The sequence below is a fragment of the Bos indicus genome, chromosome 10 (assembly GCF_029378745.1).
Source record: "Bos indicus isolate NIAB-ARS_2022 breed Sahiwal x Tharparkar chromosome 10, NIAB-ARS_B.indTharparkar_mat_pri_1.0, whole genome shotgun sequence".
Taxonomy (NCBI): Eukaryota; Metazoa; Chordata; class Mammalia; order Artiodactyla; family Bovidae; genus Bos; species Bos indicus.
Genome location: NC_091769.1, coordinates 76,169,955 through 76,195,877, shown reverse-complemented (window position 1 = coordinate 76,195,877; position 25,923 = coordinate 76,169,955). Strand labels below are relative to the sequence as shown.

General features: G+C 46.9%; 2 protein-coding genes across 13 annotated transcripts in view; one reads left to right on the top strand and one right to left on the bottom strand.

Moving 5' to 3' along the window:
• ESR2 (estrogen receptor 2) overlaps positions 1–18,138 on the top strand; it is an 88,319-nt gene extending 70,181 nt beyond the window's left edge. The window contains exon 10 of the mRNA XM_019969036.2: positions 17,955–18,138. The gene's annotated coding sequence lies outside the window, so the exon portion shown is untranslated. The remainder of the gene's footprint in view (positions 1–17,954) is intronic.
• The window catches only part of SYNE2 (spectrin repeat containing nuclear envelope protein 2), a 325,236-nt gene continuing 300,895 nt past the window's right edge, over positions 1,583–25,923 (bottom strand). For 7 of the 12 annotated variants that reach the window (XM_070796701.1, XM_070796700.1, XM_070796704.1 and 4 more), the window contains 17 exons: positions 24,883–25,045; positions 19,344–19,531; positions 18,664–18,814; positions 18,137–18,319; positions 16,586–16,723; positions 15,568–15,762; positions 13,397–13,679; positions 12,840–12,908; positions 11,801–11,940; positions 8,821–8,935; positions 7,914–8,116; positions 6,704–6,904; positions 5,621–5,749; positions 4,431–4,622; positions 3,641–3,724; positions 3,095–3,144; positions 1,583–2,640 (listed from right to left, as the gene is read on the bottom strand). In XM_070796701.1, coding sequence (XP_070652802.1) covers positions 2,418–2,640; positions 3,095–3,144; positions 3,641–3,724; positions 4,431–4,622; positions 5,621–5,749; positions 6,704–6,904; positions 7,914–8,116; positions 8,821–8,935; positions 11,801–11,940; positions 12,840–12,908; positions 13,397–13,679; positions 15,568–15,762; positions 16,586–16,723; positions 18,137–18,319; positions 18,664–18,814; positions 19,344–19,531; positions 24,883–25,045 — 2,707 coding nt within the window. In that variant the 3' untranslated portion in view covers positions 1,583–2,417. The remainder of the gene's footprint in view (positions 2,641–3,094; positions 3,145–3,640; positions 3,725–4,430; positions 4,623–5,620; positions 5,750–6,703; positions 6,905–7,913; positions 8,117–8,820; positions 8,936–11,800; positions 11,941–12,839; positions 12,909–13,396; positions 13,680–15,567; positions 15,763–16,585; positions 16,724–18,136; positions 18,320–18,663; positions 18,815–19,343; positions 19,532–24,882; positions 25,046–25,923) is intronic. The other 5 variants (XM_019969038.2, XM_070796705.1, XM_070796708.1 and 2 more) reach the window with 5 other exon arrangements.

Here is a 25,923-nt window from a genome sequence, read left to right as displayed (position 1 = left end):
GTTCCTCTGTCCATGGGATTTCCCAGGCAAGATTACTGGAGTGGGTTGCCATTTCCTTCTCCAGGAGGTTCCTTTTTTTCCACACTCTCTCCAGCATTTGTTATTTGTTGATTTTTTCTACTGAGGCATAACTGATTTACAATGTTGTTAGTTTTCGGCGTTTAGCAAAGTGAATCTGTTATACATATATCCATTCTCTTTTAGATTCTTTTCCCATATCGGTCATTACAGAGTTCCCTGTGCTATACAGTAGGTCCTTATTAGTTATCTGTTTTATATATAACAGTGTATATGTGTCAATACCAATCTTCCAATTCATCCTAAGCTTATTTTCTAATCTGTAACTATTTTGTTTTTGTAGATAAGTTCATTTGTAGCTTTTTTTAGATTCCACATATAAGCCATATCATATTTGTCTTTCTCTTACTTCACTCAGTATGAGAATTATGGCTGAGTAATATTCCACTGTGTACATATGTGTGTGTATACACACACACACACACCCCCCACATCTTCTTTACCGATTCCTCTGTTGATGGACATTTAGGTCGCTTCCATGTGCTGGCTCTTGTGAATGGTGCTGCAATGAACATAGGGGTGCACTGTAGACGTTCTGATGATGGCTATCAGTGTTAGGTGGTACCTCATTTTAGTTTTGATTTGCTTTTGTCTAGTAATGTTGAGCATCTTTTCCCATGCCTATTGGCCATCTGTATTTCTTCTTTGAAAAAATGTCTATTTAGGTCTCCTGTACATTTTTGGATTGGGTTTTTTGGGTTGTTGAGTTGTATAAGCTGTTTGTATATTTTGGAAATGAAGCCCTTGTTGGTTGCTTCGTTTGCAAATACTTTCTCCCATTCTGTAGGTTGTCTTCTTGTCAAATGGTTTCCTTTGCTATGCCAAGGCTGGTTAAGTTTGATTAGATTCTATTTATTTTTATTTCTATTGCCTTGGGAGACTGACGTAAGAAAACACTGGTGCCCTTTATGTCAGAGAATGTTTTACCTCTGATCTCTTCTAGGAGTTTTATGGGATCACGTCTTAAGTCTGTAAGCCGTTTTCTTTTTGTGCATGTTGTGAGGGTGTGTTCTAACTTCACTGACTTACATGCAGATATCCAACTTTCCCAACACCACTTGCTAAAGAGACTTTTTCCACTTATATTGTTGCCTCCTTGGCGGAAGATCAACTGATCGTAAGTGTGTGGGTGTATTTCTGGGCTCTCTCTTCTGTTCCATTTGGATCAGTAACTTATCATTACACTCTTTGTTTGGGTGGGAGATAGATGGTGGTGCTGGAATTGTAGGAAAGCCAGATGGCTTTGTCTGTTAATATTCATTAAACACTATGTGTTGGTTGGCTCTGGAGGGAGCTGGGGATAAAAAATCTGAGTGAAATGATCCTTTCACATCCAACTTGTGCTGCCCTCATCTCCCCTATAAAACAGTAGAATATAAATCTTAGCTCAAAAATAGTAAAACCCATAAATCCCTTCAAATATTTTTAAAATATTTTTTCCTCTATGGAGGATTATGCATGACATTTAACGGCTTTGTAAATATAATCCATTATGACAAAGGTATGGCTTTTTTGTTTTGTTTTAATGAGAAACATCTGAGTTGTACATACCACAAACAGCTTCAAGTTTCTGCACCAATCCCCCATGGTCAAACAATTAAAACCTGAAGCATCACTTTAAGTGTGAAAAAGTCTTATAAAATTAACTTACAAAAATGTCCCTATCAAGTCCGTGGTTTGGCATTTACTGTACATTAGTCAAAAAAGCTCAAGCTAAAATTTGTTTTTAAAAAATCAAAGTTTACATTATTCATAGATTCTGCATTGTTAAAAAATATGCACAAATAACCACATCCATGCAATATAATTTCTTTAAAAATTTAAAGCAGTATAAAGAGCAGACCTAAGTACTGAACAGATCATTTTGGTTTTATAACCTGTAGCTCAAGATTGCTGCTGATTGAAGTAAAATTAATTCTAAACAAACATCTTAAATATGATTGTTTCAATCAATCAGCTAAGGGTGTGTGAGTTTCTGAACCATTTCCAAGGTGGAATCTGCTTGTTTCTGTAATATATATACTATGTGATGAATACTACTGTTCACTGACCATATTCACTACGTTTTAATAATGTGGTTTGACAAATCAGAATTCACAAAGTGCTTGGCTCTTCAGGAAACTGCTGTTTCCAAAGATCCCAAATCCAATCAATTGAGCTTTGCCAAACTGCCCTGGCAGGAGTGACTGCTGCCCAGGGTCTGGAGAGAGCTCTCCCAAGTCAAGCCCAGAGGGAGGTATCCACAGCTGGTGGCCCTTGGACCAGTGCTCAGAGTCACTCACAGGGTGGACACCAAGTCAACAGGCTGGTGGCGTGGCACTGCGGGCCAGGCTGAGCCTCTATGTCGGGGGTGGCCCGTTGGTGTACCGCAGCATGGGGTAGAAGGACCTGGCAAAGTTGTTAGCCTGAGTGCAGCTGTAGTCCTCTTCGGAGGAGGGCAGCAGGCAGGCCAGGAACAGCAGCAGTAGCAGGAGCAGCTGGAGGGGCAGCGCTGCCCTGAACACCCGAGAAAGGAAGGAGCGCTGGGGCTTGGAGCTCTCAGGGGCAGCGGGACCAGGCACCCTGGCAACAGAGGAGATGAGAGCTGACTGGGAGTTTCTGGAGACCTCCCATCACCTGAGCCTCTGCTTGTGTAAGACCTGGCTAAGACTTCGTGTTCCCAATGCAGGGGGCCTGGGTTTGTCCCCTGGTCAGGGAACTAGAGCCAGCATGCTGCAACTAAAAGATTCCAAGTTCCGAAACTAGGACCCGGCATGGAAGAGAAGCCTAGCTCTTGCTTGCTTGCTAAGTCTTGCTTCAGTCGTGTCCGACTCTGTGCGACCCCATAGATGGCAGCCCACCAGGCTCCCCCGTCCCTGGGATTCTCCAGGCAAGAACACTGGAGTGGGTTGCCATTTCCTTTTCCTTCTAAATGGTAGAAAAGCAGTTTCTACAAAGACCTTGAGAGAGGCATTGGCAAGCCTGCTGGGGGACAGTTTAGGGCAGGAACCCACTGCTGTTACTGTGATGCTGTTACCTGCTGGCGGTCTTGTTCTTCTCTTTTGTAGTTTTCTCTGCTTCGAACTGCTGGATAAAAATAATCCAATTAGTAAATGGAAGATAATTTAGTTCTGTGAATGATAAAACATTCTTTCTTAAGTTATACATGTTTCTTAGGTTGTCCTCCTGCCAAGCTTTTGAGACTAGAGTAATACGTTTGAGATTACACTCTGAGGTAAGAAAATATTGGGTTGAACTAGCAAGAGTAGCACTTTTCCAGCCTGTTGAGCTGTTGCTGATGGAGAGATCAAGAAGCCCCTTTAGCAGTGCCCGGAGGGCTGCTGACTTCCACAATTCCAGGGAAGAGTACTGAGCACAGGACAGCCTTTCAGTCAGGTCTTTAAAAGTTTTTTTTTTTTCCCCTCAAATCTCTGGAGTAAGCCACTCCACTGAGCAGCAGATTGAAGCAGAAATCTGCACTATTGTCAAGTACTGGAAGGGAGCTTGGAGGTCCAAGTCCCGGTCATCTCAATAACTTTCAACAGTAACTAGTGTGGTTCCCCCGGCGGAAAGGGGCTCTCACCTTGGCTTGGGGAGCTGGCGCAGACGCTGCTAGAGGCTCTCCGTGGTCTACCTCGTCCACGCTGGGCAGAGGTGAGTCTGGGTTCTGAAATCCACACAAGAGTTCAGGGAAACGGAAGGCTCTGAAAAGTCTCAAGAGCACAGAACCTGCTTCCTGCAGCTTCTTCACTTTACTGCTTACCTACCCCTCCCCGACTCTGATCTTTCTAGAAGGAGAGAGGCTCTTCTAGTGTGCTCACTCCCCGCTTCTAAAATGGCCTTTCTTAAGGCTAGAGGGACTGTAAACAAGTGAGGCCAGTCACATGCATTAAAACCCACAGCCGAGCAGGACAGACAGCTGGACACGTGGTGTAATAGCGTGGCCATATGATCTGGGCTGCACAGGAGGAGAGGTGTTCTCTGGGATGGAGAGGAGGGGCTGCTCTACATCTGGTGAGTCACCTGTTCTGGGCTGAATCACAGCTTAGAGAAGAAGGTAGACAAATCAGAGTGGTCAGAAGAGAGCAGCCAGGACAGTGAGAGGACCAGGAACTGTCCCGTGAGAAAAGTGAGGGCGTGAAGGCAGAAAGGTCGCGGTGACTTGGCTTGTTTTCCACACACCCCCAGCCACACTGATGGGTACTGCTGTCACCTCCTCCTCACAGATGACAAAACAACTTTAAAGAGCTTTCATAACTTATTCACACGGCAGAGCGGGCAGGGCTCCTCCCTCCCCTAGCAGGGCGTAACATAGCTTTTCCGTTTGCATCTAACAGGACGATTCTATATTTAAGGGCTACAAGGGGACTCACCTGGCTTCGCTGCAAGGACACTAAGTCTTGGGACACTTGCTCAAGTAACTGTTTGAGTTTCTTCTCAATAACATGGACCTTCTCTTCAGCCTCAATGTAGTCTTCTCCATGCCCCTTGATAAGCAGGGTGCTGGAAATCTCTTGTAAGGAATTTACTTGAGGTTGATGTTCCACTAGCTCCTTTTCCAGTTGCTAGGAATAAAAAAGTGTGTAAAACAGTTGCTTATCAAAAGGGAAGCGAGTGTGGCTGGAAGCAGCTTTCTCAGTGCCTGGAAAGTTCTGGGATGGATGGTGGCTGGTGCTCGTCCAGAACCACCCCCTTCTCCTATTTGCCGGTCCCCAAGCCTGGCATCATCTAGATAGCAAGTTGGTCACGCTCCATCCCTATTTTTTCAAATTCCTTGTCATTCTGGAGACATGATGCTGGGGAAATTAGAGGAAAGAGTGAGAGGGTGGTTTGGGAAGACTAGGCCCTCATCTAGTAATGGCAGGAAGTCGAGAGAAAATCTAAAGTGGGTAAACTGAGAGAGCGCAGCTTATGGTTAGAGAGGGATCAAGTGAATCTGCTTGTATTGTCTTGCTCGATGTCTAAAGTGGTAGCCACTAGACAATATGTGTCTACTTAAAGAAATGAAAAGTCCACTGCTCTGGAGAGTGGGGCTTTACAAAGATTTTAATACAAAAATATTTTTTTAACAATGACCAGCATTTTGATTAAATTTAAAATATTAAACCACATACAAATACATGGATAAAAATGTCACCCTGAGTGCAAGTGAGAATTACGGGTCTCATCTTCACTAGTTGGTGAAATATACACAAACACAAGGAAAAAGACTATGTGTGTGGATATAGAAAATCCATAGAGCTCACCAGGGCTGCAGGGCAACCAAACACCGCATTTCTTCCCAAATGAGCTCTATTCACAAGGGAGAAAGACTTTAAACGGCCTTAAGGGTCCCAGGATATTGCTAAACGCCTATAGCCCCAGTTCTACAGCGGTTTAGACTTCCTGCTCTGGACCATGGCGCTTCACCCTTGCGCTCATCCCACTTCAGCGGAGGGATGCCAACCGGAACATGAGGGCGGAACACCAGTGGACAGTTTCCAGAAATGCCAGGTGAGGCCGCTCGGTCCTGAGGTCCTGCACAGGCCAGTGGTAGCGCAGGGCCCCTTAGGAGGAAACTCACCACGAGTTCTTCCTGACACGCCAGGAGAGCCTGGGGGTCTGCCTCCGGGTCGGTGACATGAGCCTTCTGCCGCCGGCTCTCAGCACTCGCTAACCACAGCAGCAGACTTTGACTCAGCTGGTGAAAGTCCTTAAAAACAACAGACATCAGGGCACTGCCCTTTCTCAGTCTGTGAAGGCAGGTGTGCTGGGAAGCAGCTTACTATGATAATCCATCAACAGCACTTGCTCTTCTGGGTTTTACTCAGTGACTAAAAGGGCCAGATTTAAACTAGATGCCAGGGCCCCCCGCCCAGTGGAGGGAAAGCAGGACAAGAAAGCACTTGGCATGTCCCAGGAGGCATGGTGAACTCTGCCAAGTGCAAAGTATTAGCTGGAAGGTGGGTGTCAGCATGCCCCACACAAATTACTCAATGAATGTGCTGATTCAGTGATCGAGGGAGACCCCTCAACTGAACAGACTATGGCCCAGGGACAGGCTGCACGTGGGCTCGGTGGTGGGCTCCTGTTCTCTAAGAGGGGCCAGAGCTAACCCGGGCTGGCCATTTACTATGTGTCAGGTGCTGGGCCAAGGTTACACATGTGGAGTTGCAGAAAATACCCTGTGAGGTAGGCACTGGAATTATCCCCATTTTTCAGATGAAAAAACTGAGGTCTAGAAGGTTCAGTGCTTTCCCCACAGTCACACAGTTACTAAAGCTACAGAGCAGGGTTAAGCTGCTCCCTGTTCCAAGGCCAGATCTCTAGATCACTCTGCTATCCAGCCTTCTTGGCAAAAGGACAGACACGGTGCAGGGCTGGTCTGACATTTCCAACCTACTGGAACGCTTGCTGGAACCGATATACTATGGGTGGGCTTGGGTGGCAGAGTGGGAAATGCAGGGTGAGTATCAGGTATCTGAGAAGACAGCAGGTGGGCCTCTTGGGAGACAAATGGTAAAGCACATGCTTCTTAAGCACAAGCCGTATTTGGCTGTGCCAGAGCAGCCTGATGATGATAAAAATACCTCTTCTCCCGCCCACGTGGGCCTGGCTGTGCCCCGGAATAGGCCTTGGGCACTGGCTGGGTGCTGAGTCGGCGTACCTGGCACTGCATGAGCGACCGCCGCAAACCCTCTCTCCAGCTCTCCACCGCGCCCAGGGCCGTGTTCCAGCGCAGGGTCAGCTGGCCGACTCTATCTTGGAGTTCTTTGGACTCGGCGCTCTCGCTCTGCAGAAATTCTTTGCTGTTCACGTTGACGGAGACCACTAAGGCCTTGTAGGTGTCAAAGGCTTTCAGTATCTCCTACCGCAGAGGGAAAAGGCTGGGTCAGGCACTCTGAAAACGGTGATGTGGGGTTCATTTTGAACCTCTGTGGGGAACAGATCTTCCAGACAGTCCTCCGAGCTTTGGCCCCGAATACCAGAGCAGCGTGGCCTGTGACTGGCTGAGAGGCATCAGGTGAGGGAGCTGCCATACAAGGTCACAACTTGGCTGGCCAGCTGACCAGACCCAGGGCGGCGGCCTGTCTCCTGGGGGACCAGCTATACCGGAGGCATGAATGGACCCCCTGACCTCTGTTTGGCTTAATAACATTTCTGGATCAGATTAAAAGCCTTCCAGGTAAAACACATGAAGCTATCCAGCGTTTGCCTCTTAGGTATCACAAAAGTGTTACTTCTTAGAATGAATGGTAACCTCTGATATATCAAGGCACAAAGTAAAACAATAGTACAAATGTGAAGACTGCCTGGATACCCCAAAACTCCTATCCTGGGTCCTCTTAGGAGACCAGGCTCATGTGCAGAGCACCCCCAAAGTGCAGGGCTCAAACCACCCCTCTCCTAGGGCTAGTTCTAGTGGGGCCAGGGCTGGCTGACTGGGTGCCAGCTCTGCTGTAACTTCTGATCTGAGTTATAGATCAGGCTACAGAATTTATCAGTGGGTAAGCCGTCCTCCGCCCCACCCTCAACACCACCCCCAGTGCTGCCTGCACATAGTTTGGAAAGGTATTTCTAAGCTGCCTGCCATGGCCACTGGTGCCTCCGTAAGAGTCTAGGGAGTCTAGGACTGCTCCCTCTGCAGTCAGATCAGAGCTCTGGGCTTTCGGATCATTTGGAGATGCTCCTCTAATTAAAATACAAATCTTCATCCGTCTCCTTGCTGGTTACAGAAGTACAACAGGAGAGACTATTGAACACACGCTGCGTACACATCACCCCCGACGCAGCTAGCAGATCTGATGTGCTCGTACACACAGCCAGTGTTTGCACATGCATTCTGAAGCCCTCTTCCCTGCCACACTCTGACTCACCTTCAGCTTCTTCACTTGGAGTTCCATTTCCTGCATATCAGAGGGAGGTTCTGCCAGCTTTAACGTCTCCAGTTCTGCTCCAGTTTTTTCCAGCCAAGGGGTGATGTTGCTGATATCAGAGTTCAGCTTCTGCAGGTTTTGTTTTTTTCTGAGCTTATTGTGAAGTTCTTGTGCTTGGATCAGTTCCCATCTGTCAAAGGCACCTGGAATAAAAAAGCCGCCAATAAAAAGAAGCAATAATGCAAACAGATTTCCCTGCTTCCAGCTAATTCAGGGTCACGGTGATAAAACCTGGAGGCGATGCTCTTTGCAGGAGGCCCGGGGTTAGCACTTCCCCCAAGTGTGGAACAGCACGTTTCCTCCGCTCTGGTTCAAGGCCTGTGCCAGTGTACTCTCACAGGGCCTGGGACAAGGTGTGGAGTGGCTAGGAGGCCCAACATGTTGCCAAGATGCTCTGTGGTCCCATGTTCAACACTCCAGTTCATGCTGTATTTAAGATGCTCTGTCCTCCTGTCCATGAGTGATCAGGTCAATGCTATGAACTTGACTTAGTGTCAGTTGAGTCATTACTTTTACAGTAAAAGGAGACACCTGACACACACTTTGATCATCATCTTCACGTCTGATCTTTGCACACAAGCAAAGTCATGCAGGTGCAAACAGGCCCTTCATCATATGAGGCTCATTTTGTCAATATTTAAAGAATAGTTGTGAAAGTAAAGTGAATAGCCTAGGAATTTGTTCATAAATAAAAGTCAGCTGGATCTAAAATAACATTAGCTGCTCTAGGTCAAGTTTAGAAGTTTGGTGAATCAGGTAATAGGTGTTGAGCAGAGACTTAGAGTAAATGTCTAACCAACCCAAGACATAGTCTCTGCCTCTGAACAACTGCCTGATCTAACTGTACCTGACTGCTGACCAGTGAGGGCGGCCAGGTCTTCATCTTCCTGCTGTGCACTGCCAGTCAGAACCCCTGGATCTTCCTTGCCACCTTCAGTCCCTGGAGACAACAGCAGTTTTACCTAGAATGAGACAATTTTTACATTACCATCTATAAATTTTAAAGGCTGTCTGAAGACTGTCTTGGTTCATAGTAACAGGTAAGAAATGAAGATATGGAGCCCTTTCCTTCAAAGGGTAACTTGTTGGTAATGCAGAGGCACTTAAGTGTACGGGTAGCATTTGTAAGGAGCAGAACTGATGGCAAAAATAAAGTCTCATCAAAGGCCCAGGGAGGGGGAAGCAGGTGAGAGGTCAATGTTGGGAACAGAATGGCCTGATTTAATGTGAGGCTTCCTAATGCTCCCCTATTGAAATGTGCGAAAAGACCAAACAATTGTTGAGCTTACCAGACTGTGCTGTGTTAGCACTTTTACATTTGCACAGTTTTTTACAAAATTTTCGTTATCCCTCCCAGTCACTCTGTAGAACTGGGTGGCATCATCACCACCAGGTATCAGAAATAGAGCACAAATCTGCCAACTAGGGCCCTTCGTGACAAACCTTTTCCTTTCAGTGCATACACCGACTCTTCTGTTATCACAGAGCTAATTGTGCTGTTACCTCAGGCCTTCCCAAAAATAAATGTATCTTTTAGAAAAGTCATGTTTTTTGGATTGTGTCCGTATGGTCTATTTGTGTGGCATAAAAGAAAAAAAAAAAGGCAAAAACCCCTCAGATTTGTGGTTGCAGACACATCCAAAAAGGGTTGAGCTTTTGAAAGTGGGCAGGTAAGAACACAAGCATAGTCACCTGCAGAGGCCATACCACATGCCCTGGATGCAAAGCAAAGAGTGAGGTGAGGGGGTCTCTCCCTGGGGCCATCGGGTCTTACTGTGCACCACAAAGGGACAGAGTTGAAATGCTAACTGCTTGCTGAAGAGTTTCTGAGTTGAGTACAGACAACCCATTATCAAATGACTAGGCTCTGACCATGTTTAGGCAGAATCTTCTCTGCTGTCTAGCAACATGCACTCCTACATGCAGAGGGGACTTTGAGGATGAATCTAGTGATGCTCACATCACTTTTGGGTTCTCTAAGAGATGACACTAAGAATGTGTGAGACGTTTTAATTTCGACTTGCTGGTCACTAATTCTCAATACTGAGAATGATCTGGGGCCAACATTAAATCCTAGGCTTGGCTAGCTCCCAACAGCTGCATAACCAGAGCGTGGCAAGGACTTACGCTGCCTGAGGAACATGTAACTAGAAGAAACAGTCACCAGTAGAACAACAAGAACAACAAACCATATCAGTAGTGATGATAATGCTGGTGACCACTTCTGAGGGCCTCATTTATGTTTTCATACACATTAATCCTAGCAGCAACTATGGAAGGTAGATTTTTGTTTTTAAATGAATTTTTATTGGAGTATAGTTCCTTACAATGCTTGGTCAATTTCTGCTACATAGAAAAGTGAATCAGCTATATGTATTCATACATCCCCTCTTTTTTGGATTTCCTTCCCATTTAGATCACCTCAGAGTACTGAGGAGAGTCTCTTGTAGGTTCTCATTATTTATCTATTTTATACATGGAGGCTTCCCTGGTGGCTCAGATGGTGAAGAATCTGCCTGCAGTGCAGGAGACCCAGGTGGGATCCCTGGGTTGGGAAGATCCCCTGGAGGTGGAAATGGCTACCCACTCCAGTATTCTTGCCTGGAGAATCCCATGGGCAGGAGAACAGGTGGGCTACAGTCCATGGGGTTGCAAAGAGCTGGACACGACTGAGCGACTAACACACATACACGGTAGTGCGTAAATGTCAATCTCAAGCTCCCAATTCGGCCCATACCCTCTCTCCCCCTTGGTGTCCATATCTGTGTTCTCTTATGTCTGTGTTTCTATTTTTTCTTTGAAAATAAGATCATCTATACCATTTTTCTAGATTCCACACATATGCGATATTATATGGTATTTGTTTTCCTTTTCTGACTTTATGTCAGGTAGGTTTACCTTCAGGTAAGGAAGGCTTACAGGGGTAAGTTAAGTGTTTACAGCCCTGGAGCAATTTCCTCATACGGCTGGGAATCAAACCCAGGTCTACTATTGGTTGTTCAGTCCCTCACTTGTGTCTGACTCTTTGTGACCCCATGGACTGCAGCACTGTCCTTCACTATCTCCCAGAGTTTGCTCACACTTATGTCCACTGAGTCGATGATGCCATCCAACCAGCTCATCCTCTGTCTACCACTGCACACTGTCATCTTTCTGAATAGGAAGTCACAATTTTTTGACTAGAATGTATGTGCTGTGCTTAGTCACTCAGTCGTGTTCAACTCTTTGCAACCCCATGGACTGCAGCCCGCCAGGTTCCTCTGTCAAGGCAAGAATACTAGAGTGGACTGCTATGCCCTTCTCCAGGGGATCTTCCCGACCCTGGGACTGAACCCAGGTCTCCTGCATTGCAGGTGGATTCTTTATCGACTGAGCCACCAGGGAAGCCCAAAAATACTGGAGTGGGTAGCCTATCCCTTCTCCAGGGGATCATCCCAACCCAGGAATTGAACCGGGGTCTCCTGCATTGCAGGTGGATTCTTTACCAGCTGACCTACCATAGTCAAGGTGAATATATCAAAGCTTTGGGAGCTCAGGAACAGCTCAGAAAGGCCACCACTTTGCTTCTCTGCTGTTTGCACAGATGACTGACTCAACAGTAATAACCATGGTCATCGTGTGTCAGCACTCAAAGATGGTGTTTAGCCAGACACCCATCTCTAAGTCTAGTCAGTTGTGCCAGAGTCCTCATGAAGTATGTCACCATGGGAAAACCAACCCCAAATATGCCTGGCAGGTGAGCACATGCAGTATACACCAAAATCTCTCTCTCTTTAAAACTGTAACTCATGGATGTGAGTTATACTCTCAGTGGGGTCAAGACTTACATAGGCTGGTTTATAAGGGGTGCTGGAATCAGAGGGGATGGGTTGAACATTCCTGTCACCTCCCATTTGTTTGTAGCGACGCTTGGGACAGGAAGGGCTGTCAGGAACATGCCACGAGGGGCCTTCAGAAATGGATTTGCCTGAAACAAAAGAATGGCAAGTGACGGTCCATTCTCTCCAACCAAAGGGTTCATATTTAGTTACACAAAAAAGGTCATGGGTAACGTGGCATCGGGTTACAGTATAATATGAGTTCTGCAGCTTTCCTTGCAAAGCATGCATGTTTGCAAAATGTCAGTATGTCCCAGAAGGGGATGAAATGAGACTCATGCAACTGAGCGACACTGGGTCTTCACTAGGTGGGTTCACGATGGAGCACGACAAACATGATCTGCTGTGAGATGAATGGCCTTTTGGAGCCGGGGGCCCTAGTGGCAGGGGCGCTGGCAGCAAGGCTGGGTCTGGGGCCTGAGAGAACTGAAGATCTCTCAGGAGTGCGAGGAAGAGTGAACATCAGGGTAGATTCAAGGACCCCAGGGGCGCTCGTGGCTCTAGCCAACCACTGCAGGTGGGGATGGGGCAGGGAAGGAAGAGCAGAGCTGAAAGTCAGGGAGACGAAGGTGTCTTCTCCTGTGGCAAAGGCAGCGGTACCCTCACCCCCCACCCTCTTCCCAGGAAATCACCATAAGCAAGGTAGGTAGTTCCAAACCAAGCCACCCTGAAGAAAGCTTGGCCAGTGCCAAAGGACTTGAGTTAGATGGAGAGAAAAATTTTTAAAGGCACCGTGAAGAACTCCCTTCCACATGGGCCTGAGGGGGAGGAGAAGGATGGTGTGGAGACTGCTCTGGTCTGGAGGGTTTTGCATGGAGCACAAAGCTATATGTGAGTATGGCAGTGCGCATACACCATGACGCGAGGACCAAGGCGCATGGTGTCCACAGAAGGCAGAGGTCAGACACGACATGGGAGCGAGGTTTAGGATGCAGTGCGTGCCACAGGACGCTGCCATGTTGAGACACATGCATGGGCAGGGGCCTACCAGAAGACGCTTTCAAAGTTTTTGTGGTCATTTTAAGATATGCCTCAGGATTTTCAAGGATTTCTATATCTGAAAAAGAACAATGTCATTTTCCTCACTGCAGGCGCTGTAGATGAATGTCCAAGGATTAAAACAGTAGAAACATTGTCACCTGGGAGGAGAAAAGTAACTATCCTTCATCTGTTTTATTTAAAAGATTTAAAAAAACAGGATTTTTTTTCCAGCCAACTCCTGACCATCCAAAGTAGTGCTGGGGGAGAGGAACTGCATAGAAAGGACAGAGACAATCCCTGATAACTCTGCAAAACTCAACTGAGAAGTCCGCTGATGAGCCTCCAATATCCAGAGCCATCATCAAACAGCCTTCACATCCCAATGTAGATTTTATTTTTCCCTTTCATTCCATCAGTAATAGGAACGAGCCAGCTCTCAGGGTCAGAGGTGGGCAGGACAGACACAGGAAGCCACAGGATGTCTGGTCAACCACAGGCTGCACTCTGACTACCAAGAGCTGGGCGTGTGGCTCGGGCGCTGAGAACAGCCGCCTGGGTCCATACCTGACAGTGCACTGTAGTAGGGGCCCTCCTCGTCTTCCTCGTGAGAGGAGGAGCCCCCCACATCGCCTGTGTGGTCCCACTCCAGTGGGATGGAGTCCACGCTGACAGGGGTCTCGCAGCCAGAGCGCTCGGGCCCCAGCGCTGGGGGCACCAGTTGACAAAGGGACTGCGGGGATGAGGGCTCCTCACTTGCTCCCCTTTTACGCCAAGAGTCGTCTTGGATCTCTCTGGGGTCTTCCACGTCTGTCTCGTTCTCAGAGGCCTCCTTTTCATCTTCCAAGCCCTACAACAGGGGTGTCCAGTTTTCAGAATGAACCAAATCATAGCCTGTTGCCATGATGAGGAGAGTTAGCATCTAAGTCTGCCCAACTAGCAGCTCCTGAGAATGGCTACCACCAGTGTTTCTGAGGAGACTTTGAAAAGAATCGGGTCCCCAGGCCCTGCCTGTGGTTATTCCAATTTAGAGTATCAAGGGTGGGACCCAGAATCTATAGTTTCCAAAACTCTACCTTCTTTCCTCAGAAAACCAGAAACTTGATCATGTAAGTTAAATATATAGAAGATAAGGAAATGGAGGACAAAGTTTCACTGATGGTTAATGGTAGGTTCATCTAAGAATCAGAAAATTAAAAAACAATTTTAAAGGCCATTAGCATGTTCTAAAAGGAAATTCACAACATCATGCCCCAGGCTCTTTCTTCTTATCCCCCAATCTTACTGTTCCAAATACAGAATTTTATTCCCCTATGTTACAATTACTTTGTAGTAATTGTATATATAGAGAAAAATGACTATATGGTTATGTTATAAAATGAAGGAATTGAGGCTAATTTTTAAAGAAGTTGTTTCAAGTTGGCCAGTTGGAGACATAAAGATAGAAAAAGTGGCCAATCGTGTTGGTCAGTGGTCACCAGTGAAACTTCTGGCAGAGGCAGTGAGCTGTAAATAATGGCCTTAACTCCACTTGAACGTTCCAGAGGCGCCTCTCTCCAGGGAAACATCACAACTTTTTTGGAAAGCTGGTGCTTTTGGTGCTTCAAAGGTGAGAATAAAGCACTGCTACTGCTGCTACTGCTAAGTCGCTTCAGTCGTGTCCGACTCTGTGCGACCCCATAGACGGCAGCCCACCAGGCTCCCCCATCCCTGAGATTCTCTAGGCAAGAACACTGGAGTGGGTTGCCATTTCCTTCTCCAATGCAAGAAAGTGAAAAGTCAAAGTGAAGTCGCTCAGTCATGTCCAACTCTTAGCGACCCCATGGACTGCAGACTACCAGGCTCCTCCGTCCATGGGATTTTCCAGGCAAGAGTACTGGAGTGGGGTGCCATTGCCTTCTCCGAATAAAGTACTAGAAAGGCACAAATATTAAGATACAGGAAAAGGCTGATACATCACCAAGTTACTGCCAGAAGCAAAACCAGGACAGTTACCATCATATCCTGGGGGTACTGACACAGGCCAGAGAAGCTCTGTGCTGAGGAACCCGTGGGAAACAGGTAAGAGGAACAAGAACTTGCAGGAGGGCCATCCTTTCCACTGAGAAATAGCAGCTCCTCAGTAAGTATGGTTCTATATTAGTAAGAGTGGAAAGAACATTTTTCCACTCAGCTTCTTGAAGCAGACTCGCAGACACAGAGTACTGAGGCTACTAGTGAGCAGAGGGTAGCAACATCGGGGTAGGGGGAGTACGAGGTACACACCATCAGGTAAAAACGAGCTTCAAGGATACACTGTACAACACGGGAATACAGCCAATATTTTATAATAACTATAAATGGAGTATAACTTTGAAACACTGGATCACTATACCATACACCTGTGACATATAATATTGTACAGCAACTACACTTTAATAAAACAAAAACACAGGTTGTTTTTTTTTTTTTTAAAACAAAAACCAAACTATTGTTAGCTGTAACATGGTAAGTTTCCCAGTCTTTAAAAGTGGAGTCAAGGAACCTCCATGGTGGTCCAGTTGCTAAGACTCCACACTCTTGCTGCAGGGGGCCCGGGGCTCGATCCCTGGGGTCAGGGAACTAGACCCCACATGCTGCAACTAAAGAGCCTGTGTGCCCGTCTCAGACCCAGGGCAGCCAAACAAGTATTAAAAAAGTGGAGTCAAATATCAGCTTTGGGTGGCCCAGAACCCCTGTGGGAGGGGCGGTGCCCTTACCGGCGCGTGGGAGGTGAGCCTCCGGTGGAACCGGGAGACCCTGCCGAACACTTCCTGGCAGTAGCGGTGCAGCTCCTCCAGCTCGTCCTCAATCAGCACGGCGTCCAGGGGCTCGCTCTTCTGAATGAGCTGCTCCCCAAAAACGATGAGCTGATCAATCTTGTTGGTATTTAACGTAATCTCCTGCTGGAAACCCTATTTAGAGGATGAAGAAGAAAGGATTTCAAACTCTAGCTTCATCAATTTTGAACTAAGTGACTATAATGAGTTAAGAATTTAAAATGATCATACACATTTTTTTCTTTCCCCTTTTGGGCACGGACTTTTCCAATTAAAATAATTCTAAGGGTCTGGCACAAACGGACATTTACTGCTTTTGGGTGTGAGAAGTGTCTGTTCCTGGTCCTACTGTTTCTTTTTTATTAACTTATTTATTTCTTTTTTTATTGGAGTATAGTCGCTTTACAAGGTTGTGTTAGTTTCCACTGCACAGCAAAGTGTATCGGTTATGTGCATACACATATCCCCTCTTTTTTGGGTTTCCTTCCCGTTTAGGTCACCAGGGGCACTGGGTCGAGTTCCCTGCGCTAGACAGTAGGATCTCACTAGTTACCTATTTTAGACATAGTATCAACAGTGTATGTATGTCAATCCCAGCCTCCCAGTCCATCCCACGCTCCTGAGGGAGAGTTTCGTCCTGCCTCAGCCCACAGGTGTACTCAGGCTTGAGTGCTGGAGAAACAGCATCTTATGAATGAAGTTCTCTTTGGCACCTCAGGAGTGTTCTCCCCTTGGACGATTATAAATGACAAAGAGAACGAAGGGCCTCATTCCAATGACCCCTGGACTGTAAGGAACGGTATGCCTGCTCGTGATAACCTGGCAGGACGCAGGTGGATGCGGTCTGGCTGCTCCGGCAGCTCTGGAATCTGCTCTCAGGGTGTCAGGTGGAGTCTGTACTTGGCCAGCTCTCCACAGGGTGCGCTCTGTGGGGAGGAGCCAGGGAGGCAGGCCTTACGTTCAGCTGGCGCATCTTGTCGTCAGCATCGCTCTCTGAGAAGTGCTCCACGTTGGTCAGCTGTAGGTCCATCTCCGTGAGCCACACCAGGATGCTCTCCCTGGTCCCCTCAAATTCCTCCCTTTGGTTGGTGAAATGCTACAAAAAGGGGGAGAAGGTCACATTTGTGTTGATGGCAGAACAGGAGTTCAGGCAGACAGCAAGGTCACTTTCAGACAGGGGAAGGGGAGCCTGGGGTACCCCCAGAGGCCCACTCAGCATGCAGGGGGACTGCTGTGGGGTCAGGAGCGTGGGGTCTGGTCCTGGCTGTTATACCAACAAGCCCCCTAACTTCTCTGAGTCTCAGTGTCTGCTGGTAAATGAGGTGAGGTGTGGGAATGTTGACCATGATCTCTAGGGTTCTTTCAGCAATGGAAATTCTACAATTCTCTAGTCTAGGTCAGTGATTTTCCTAGTCTGTCCTTTGAGGAAACCCCTTAAGAGTCCAGCCCAGGCATTTGCCTGTTTCTACCTGTTAGCTTTCTATGGGAACTTTTTTCAAGATGGAAAAGTACCCATCTCGGGGTTGAACCTGGACTAGTGCCCGATCTGCCTTCACTGATACAATTCCGAGTGTCTTTCCTCAAAGAAAAAACCCAGATTTATCACCTCCAATTCAGGAGGCCTCTCGGGTTACCACCTCATAGACAGGCAGCTGATTCTCAGACAAACACTGTGCCAAGTGAAGGCTTTGCTGGTCACAGTCAAATTAGTAGGAGATAAATTAACACAAGGGGGTGTCTGAAAAGCTAGCCAATTTCTTCTCCCTGAGAAGGTTAAAAAAAAAAACAAAAAAACACACACCCAGATTTGCCTTTTCTTAGAATGGCTTTAACAGCGCTCAGCCTTGAGAATAGAATCAAGGATTAAAATTACTTCCTTCAGCCACCACCCACACCGGTCCTGTCCGTTTATACCTGGACTCACAAAGCGCTGACATATGATATCTTAGGAGTTACAGAACCCTAAGGTGACTGTTTATACCCCAGAACCAAACCCAACATTTGAGGTTCATCAGTTGCTCTAAAATTGGGAGAACAGTCACTGTCCCCAACCCCCAACACAGAGGGGGCTCTGTCCATCCCCTCACAGTGCGAGAGCCAACAGGACACATGGGCAGACGGCAAAGTGCGCCTCTTCCGAGATTAAGAGGTACCTTCACCAGACCCAGTGACGACAGTGCCCCAGACCCTGGGCAGTGTGGGTGTCACCCTTGGGGGTGACAGAAGCTGAAAAAAGCAATGTATTTGGTAACACAAATCCCATAAACAGGTTCAGACCTATTCTGAAGCAAATGACTTCTTTAAAAAAAAATTTTTTTTTTTGGCAGCTCTCATGGCAGCTTTGGGCTTAGACAAAGGGGAAGGCTCTGCGGGAAGAATGCTAAGACAGCTTAGGCCTCAAGAGACACCTTCTACCCGCTGCTTTTGTTACAAGCCTGACTGATATCAAGTATCAGCTTCCCACACCCCCCAGCATCTACAAGTGACCCGGTGACGTAGAGGGGGTTACTCTGAGTCTCCGCAGGATGGCCGTGACCCGCTTCTGGAGGTTGTCCCATCGCTGGTTGCCCTCATGCACCATCTGCTTCAGTTTGCTGGCCGTGTCGGTGCGGTTCTCGCGGGCCAGCCGCCGGTACTGCTTGTTGATGAGCTCCAGCTGTGTCAGCCTCTCGTGGATCTGCCGCTGGAAGGCCTGCAGCAGGCGGGGACCGTCAGTGCCACAACTCCAGGCCCCAGGCCACCTGCCTCAAGTGTCCATCCCCAAAGGAAAGGCACGGGTTGCTAGCTTCACTCATTCTTTTGATGCTACCAGGGAACAGCCTTTCAAGGTCATGGCCAGGTGGTTAGCATGAATCAGTAATGCCCTGCAAAGTCGCTGGAGCAGCTGATACAGACTGGGCGGCCCTGACTAGGGGTGGGGAAGCCTGCCACTCATAGGAAGACCCTGTAGCCATCCCCGAGCCCTGCGAGTTCCTGGTTCTCAGGACCACTGGCTGGAAGGTGCCGCTGGGGGGCAGGGGGTGGTTGGGTCTTTACCTCAAACCTCTTCAGCTCCTCTTTGGCAACTGTGTACAACACCTCGGAGGAATTCGGACAGGCCGCTGTCCTCTCAGCAGCCTTGAGCCAGTCCTCAAAGCGGGAGTAATCATCTAGAAACTTCTGCCACAGCCTCCACGTCTCCTCAATTCTAATGGAAGGAAAGAACTCAATGCAAGCTGCCTATTCCAATGAGAGCTTTCGTACAGCTTCTTCTCCCACTTCCAGCCCTGGCCCCATGCACTGGCACTAAAAGTCTGGGGATCAGGGGGGTGGTGGGGGTGATTCTGCTACCCCTTCCAGGAAATAACCAGAGACATCACTTCGTGGTCAGGAAACCCTCCTTCTGGGAACACCAGGCCTCTCTGAACTCCAGCTTCACAGTGGTCACCCAACAGGAGACCGGCGTCTTCCACCACACAGATCTGGGACACTTCAGTACAGTGTAACCCGCAGTTACACCCAAGACACAGCAGAGCCAGGGAGAGACATGACCCTGATCATGCTTTCCTTGAATGATTTCTTCAATAAGGACTGGCCACACCTACTGAGCCTTCTCCGCCAGCACTCAGCACGTCCCTCAGTGAAGCTAACAGAACACGGGCACTGTTACATAGGTCAGACGGGAACATGGAGTGGGCGGACCACACTTAAATCACCCAGGGCAGCTCAGCCCTTACTTCATCCGCCGCTCCATGGACATGGCACAGATGTTCCTCCAGCGTCTGTCCAGGCTCCTGGTGGTCTGCTGGATGGAGTCGCACTCGGTCTCGTTGGCGCAGGCATCCGAGTCGTGCAGGAGGACATCACAGATGTTAAACACAGACTCCACCCCTGCGCTGTGCTGCTCAATGTCTCGCTGCAGGTCCTGCAACAACAGGAGAGGAGGAGGCACTGTGAGGGGGAGGTGGCGGTGGAAGGGCTGGCACCGAAGGAGCCCCTCCCTCCAGCCTAGGGGACACAGTCCTGCGTGCATTTCCACCTGGGACTCCGCAATACAGGCCGAGTCACCTTTGTGCAACCCCTGTGCTCCAGCACCCGACAGGAGGCCTAACTGTGGGCAACCAGGGGATGAAGGTATTGAAATAGGTGAAGGAGGCAAAGGAATGGGGGTCCCCTTCCCTGGCAGCCCACCACCCCAGACTTTGGGGTGGCAGTCGATCTACTCCACACCATCCAACCTCAAGGGCCTCCAGTTTAGATTTGGCTTTCGGGAGGTTTTCCTTGGAAAACTGTCTTGAACAGGACCTAACACTTCAGCAACACAAACTCTTAACCTTTTACGGATCACAGGATTCTTAACTCTACCAAGAGTTCTGTGCTATCTTCATACAGTCCACCCCCAAATTGTGCACACAGTGGCACGGTGCCCACAGCCTCCCCACGGGCGCATCCTACGGCTCTATGGGCCCAAGGGGAGAATTTGGGCTACAGACTTTGCCCTCTAACTCATGGGGGTGGGGGCGGGGTCTCTGGGGTCTTGTCCCATGATAGGGAGAGCACTGCTGATTCAGGAAAATGAAGGCTCACCAAGAGAAAGCTCATGGTCGCTGGAAACCTTGTTTAAGAATAAGCATAGCATTTTCAGTTATCACCCAGGGAGTACTGCTTCTGCACACGGGGCAGGGCTGGGCGAGGGCGAGGTGAGCAGCCTGTTTGTCTTGTTATTCTGGACGAGTTAGTCCTCTCCTGTATCCAAACTCCGTGATAAGTGACATGAGGCCACGCCACTCATCTTACTACCCAAACTACACTGTGAAATAGACAAAGTGAAATAAACTGCTGGATTCAACAGAAAGTTCCCTGGATTCAACAAAGTTCATTTTAAGAGGGATTATTTTATAAACAGTGTCTACCATTGTCTACAGAAAGGCAGCCTGAAGTTTCTTCCAGGTCATCTCAGTATTTAAAAATTTTGGAGATTATGACGGATTACTAGATAGGACTAATGTTTTCCTACTCTTCTTCTGATAAATGCACATTTGTCTCATGCTGTGTCTAGGTGGGAACAAAATGCTAATACTCAAATCAAGTTTTAAATCACGCAGTTCTCAACACAGATCCTAACTTATGAACAATGGGTACCTCAAAGTTACATTCAGAAGAAAATATGTTTTTTTTTAGTTTGTCACCATATGTTCTATGAAAAGAGATGCACAGGTGATTTTCTTTAAGCTCTGCGGTCTAGGACAAATGTCTGAGATGCTGTAATGGGGGCAGTCGTCTTGGGGTCAGTGGAAGACTAGCTTTATTAGGTTTAATAGAATTTCAGATTTAAGAATTCTCACCAGTTCACAGAATTGCCACAGGCTTTCTTAAAATTTACAGCTTGATAAGGGATTTTGATAAGTCCCTTTTAACTGTTTTGCCAGATAAGGAATCTTAATGCTGGTGCTAAATGAATAATACTGACAATTACCTTCCAAAAATGGTACCTGCCCCTGACCTTGCTTGGTAGGATTTGACTGAAAAGCACTGAGAAAGTCTAGTCTATGGATAAACATAAATGCCATGTATTTTAATAGCCTCTTTGCAGTTACTCTACATTTTCTACTCAGCTTATACTGAATGAAACAGCTGAAGAAAACTGGGTAATATAAGGGGTGAATGATGGCAAGAAACGGGCTGTCCGATGCTTTATAAAAGACCATGAACATCTTGGCAAAAAAGGAGCCCCAAGTTTTCCAAAATTTCCCAAACTTCTAAAACACCACAAAATGGCCAACTGTAGTGTGAACTAGTCATCTTGTAAAGTATAAAATAAATAGTGGACTCTATTTTAAAACACAAACCAGTGAAGTCCGAGACAAGTGACATTTTGCAAACTGAGATATCCCGCGACTAGCACCTGTGGTGAGGCCCCTGGTTTCAAAAGTGTTCAAATGCAGAGATGAATCTAACCTAAGAAACATCCTAAAGCCACGTGAAAGACTTTTGCCAACAATTCTGGAAACACGGGCGCCTGTTTGCTTTGTGTTTCTGTTCCTGAGCAGGTGGCACAGAGCACTAGAGCTGGAAAAGGGCTAAGGCAGATGGGGGAGGCAGGAAGCTAGGGACGAGAATGCAGCCGGGAAGAGTGAGAATACACGTGGAACCAGAAAAAGATGAAATAAAGAGCAGAAATCAGGGAAACCAGGGTGAGAGGGAAAAAGTCACGGGGTGTGTTATGGGACCCCAGGTAGTGGCTCCAGACTGTCTCCTGGGAGGCACTGGGGGTGTCAAGCAAGTCCAGCAGGGTGGTCTTGGGGAGTGGTTTGGGGGCTTTGCAGAAGGCTGACATGACCCACTGGGGAGGGGACTGCTGGGAATTACAGGGTGCAGGATAATTAACGCCCCCGGCCACCACCAGGCACCTCCACAGAGAACCAAGAAGCCGAAGGAAACTGGAGAGGAATGCTGAAGACATAGTGGAAGTGGTTCATGGTTTAAAAATGTCACAGAGGTGGCCATTGCTTCCTCTGCATTTTGAAGATGATACATATTCTACAGGAATAACAACACAACCCTTACTACCTAAAGCGTTTCTCATAAAGAAGAGAAGCAAAAAGACTTCTGTAAGGTCTGAGCCTTTCTGCACCCGGCTCCCAAGGACATTACAGTGAGGGTCCAGGGACCTCACGGCTCTTAATCACTTTGGGGGCCTGAGGGCTTCTGCAGAAGGTAGGACTAGGTGATCTCAAGCTTGGGTCTTATTTCTGGAAGTAATCAAGCAATTTGTTATATTGAAATTAGTGGCAGCGACACAGGTAAAGTTTTTTTCTAATGGCCCATACTTTTTTGTGTGTGACACATTTTTTGGTTTTGGTGGAGCATTTAAAGTCTAGGTTAAGTTATAATTTTTTTTTTTATTTTAAATAAGAATACTAAAGGTTTCCTCAGGACATCTGTGGTAGGCAGAATATCGGCATTTTAAGAACCAGGTCCTTATCCCCAGAACTGTAGCTATGCTAGGTTACACGGCAAAGAGAATTAAGGGTGCCAATCAACCTTAAAACAGGGAGATTATCCTGGATTCTCTGTGTGCGTCTAATGGAATCTCAAGGGTCCTTAAAAGTAGTAGAGACAATTGGAGGGAGAAAGGCAGAGAGAGAGGCAAAGTTGCTGGCTTTGAAGATGGAGGAGGGAGGCATGGACCAAGAAATGTGGGCAGCGTCTAGGAACTCAAGGCAAACACACGGATCCTCCCCTAGAACTTCCCCTGGTAGCTCAGAAAGTAAAAAACCTGCCTGCAATGCAGGAAACCTGGGTTCGATCCCCAGAGAGTTCCACGGACAGAGGAGCCTGGCGGCAGTTCATGGCGGCCGCAGTCCATGGGGTCACAAAGAGTTGGACACGACTGAGTTAGTGAACACTAACACTCGAACCTCCAGAAAGGAATGCAGCCCTGGCAACACCTTGACCTCAGCCCTGTGCCAGATTTCTGACCTCCAGAACTACAAGACGATACATGTGCATTAACCTTCTCAATCAGTAGTAATCTGTGACAGTGTAATAGAAAATTAATACAATGTCTGACTTCTTTACAGCAATGTGATCCTGAACACTAACTCCATAATTTGCTTTATAACCAAGGGATAAGAATTCCATGATGGTGATTCTAAGTTCTATGAAGAGGAAAACTTCAAATCAGCCAGATTAAAATTATATACCATTTCAGTATACAGGAACAAACATGGCCAAGAGAATGGCAGCTGCTCCAAATTATACACTTTTGGGAATAAATTCCCTGCAATTTAATGATGTTTGTCACACGTCAGATTTATAAAATGTTAACACATTTATATAATCAGCACCTGCCAAATTTAGCCAGTCATTCTTCAAGGGGAAAAATGTCAGCTTTGGTTCTATTTACCCGAAAAAGCTCACCAGTCAGGGTAAATGGTTATATATAAGGCCTGTCTGTGAAGAGACTATTCAAAGAAATCCAACCTAATGGGTAAATCTTGTAATTAAAGCTGATAATATTTAGCAGCTGTGACTATACTGAAAAGGCATGAAAATCTCTGCAGTGTCCATTAACATGGTGGTTATATCAATATTCATTTCTCCACAAAAGAAAGATGGAATATAGATGACCTCAGTGGAAAAGATATACTTAAATTTCTGCGACTAAGTGGAAAAACCAGTATTTTTACTTAGGAGCATTGCTAAATCATACTAGTTTAAAAATCAGAGAATAGGCATTATTCAAACAGTAAAATGTAATAGGATTAAATAAAGATCTAAGTTGAGAGTATTATCAAATAGTTAGCTCTGTTTCAGGGGAGCATGAAATGTTGACCTGAACTCAAGAGAATTTATCATCAAGGGGTGGCCTTCTGGCCTCGATGATAATCTGATGAAAAAGGTTTAGCCCCCCAAGCAGCTGTGATATGTGGGTGAATCACCCCTGCCTGGTGAGTTACAAACAAACACCAAGGCTTTGGAGGAAATAGGAAGAAAATATACAAGTCTGTGAACTTGATGGTGACCATATTGCTTTATATGGTTAAAACCTAATGTGTTCACAGGGCTAAGAAAATCAAGAGAAGGAAAGCTACTAAACTAACATAAACTTAGCTATTTTAAAAATAAAGAGAAGCTTGGGCACTGCATATGAGAGTGAGTTTCTGAACATGAGCCCTTGGAGGGCAGGAGAGTGGATTTGACAAGTCAGTGAGACCAAAGAGTACCCCACCAGGTAAGGGGGCAGGACTCAATGGTGTTCAAACTGTGGGATTTCCAAGGTTGGCTAAGAGGCGACAGAACCGATGGCAGAAATGTACAGAACATCCACAGGAGAGGCTTCCTCCGCTATGGGTCCTCTGTATTCCCCACCCCTCGAGCCTCCCATTTTTTTTGAAACTCTATCAGACCCAAGTATTGTCCCATGAAGACCTTCTTTGGTTGGAAAATTATTTTTCTTTCAAGTCATTGCCAAAACTATGTTACCAAAAGACAAAGATCAAAGTTAAGGAAAATACAAAATTAAAAAACCCTTATTTATCACTACAATTAAGGTCTGCATCTTTCAAAATATTTCACAAGAAGCCACACGAATGGTGGGGTGTGCGTGTAAGAGACAGATGCCTCACACCCCCAGGGACACAGACAGGTGGTCAGCTTTCTCTGGAAGAAACAAACCAATACTATGGATGTGAACCCGCTAAAACACACAGCCAGCGTGAGACAGGTCTGAGTGAGTGGGCCCTGACAAAAACCCATTCCACACTTCCCCACCTGCTGCTCAGCAAGCCTCTTCTGGATCTCTTGATCGTCACAGACATCATAAACCACGGGCTTAGAAAGCTCAGACTCGATCCGAGCCAACCAGGTGCGAAGGTTGCTCATGTTTTTGTCTAACTGCTGAATAAAAGCAAAGGTCTCCTTCAACTTCTTCACCCTAAATATATTTGCAGGGGAAAAAAAAAGAGAGACGGAAAACAAAAGCACAATGTTTAGCGGTGAGAAAAATGCACCCACAAGCGTGTTGGAGAGTAAAATGGAATCATCATTGGCTACTGATTTTACAGCAGGGACAATGCTCATGTCACCAGATACAAGTTTTCACAGAATATGGGACAATTTACAAAACTGCTGTTGCAGTTGATTTTTAAATGGATTAAGAGTTAATCTACCCAGGCACATATAAAATCCTATCGTTCCCAAGGTGGGGTCCCCTGAGACCTAGTACATCTTTCCGGGGCTTCAGAGGAGTCAGGAGATGCCATTTCTTTCTTTCCATCTTAACATCACCACACGTGACTTCTGTCCAGTTTCGGTCTTGGGTATCACCAAGGGCACAGCAGTCAGGGACCTTCCATGACGGGTAAAGATGTTACACACCTGTCTTACTGGGGGTCTCTGGCCCTAGATGCCTCTCATGAGACCCTCTCCTTGAGTCAGCACAGAGCATGTCCTAAACCCCACCACATCCAGCCTGAGGCGCTGGCAGTGTTGCACACAAGGAACCAGCCCGTCATGGGAAAGCTGAGCCAAGAAGGGAGGGGTGGACACGTCGTCAGCAAGCACGGTTCCAGCTCCATTTAACCCAATCAATCCACCTGGCTCGGCATGGAGTAGACTTGAACTAACACGCTTGGCATCAGCATACACAGAGAGCTCATGGGCATGTCAAAGTGCTGTCAAGGGGGAGTGATGCAGGGGCTGAGGGAAAATGATCTCCATATAGATCCCCACAGACAATGTGAAAATCCTCAAGCAGAGCAAGTGAAGGCTTGCTCTGGTAATCTGTGGGCTTTTTTAATCCCAGAGACTTAA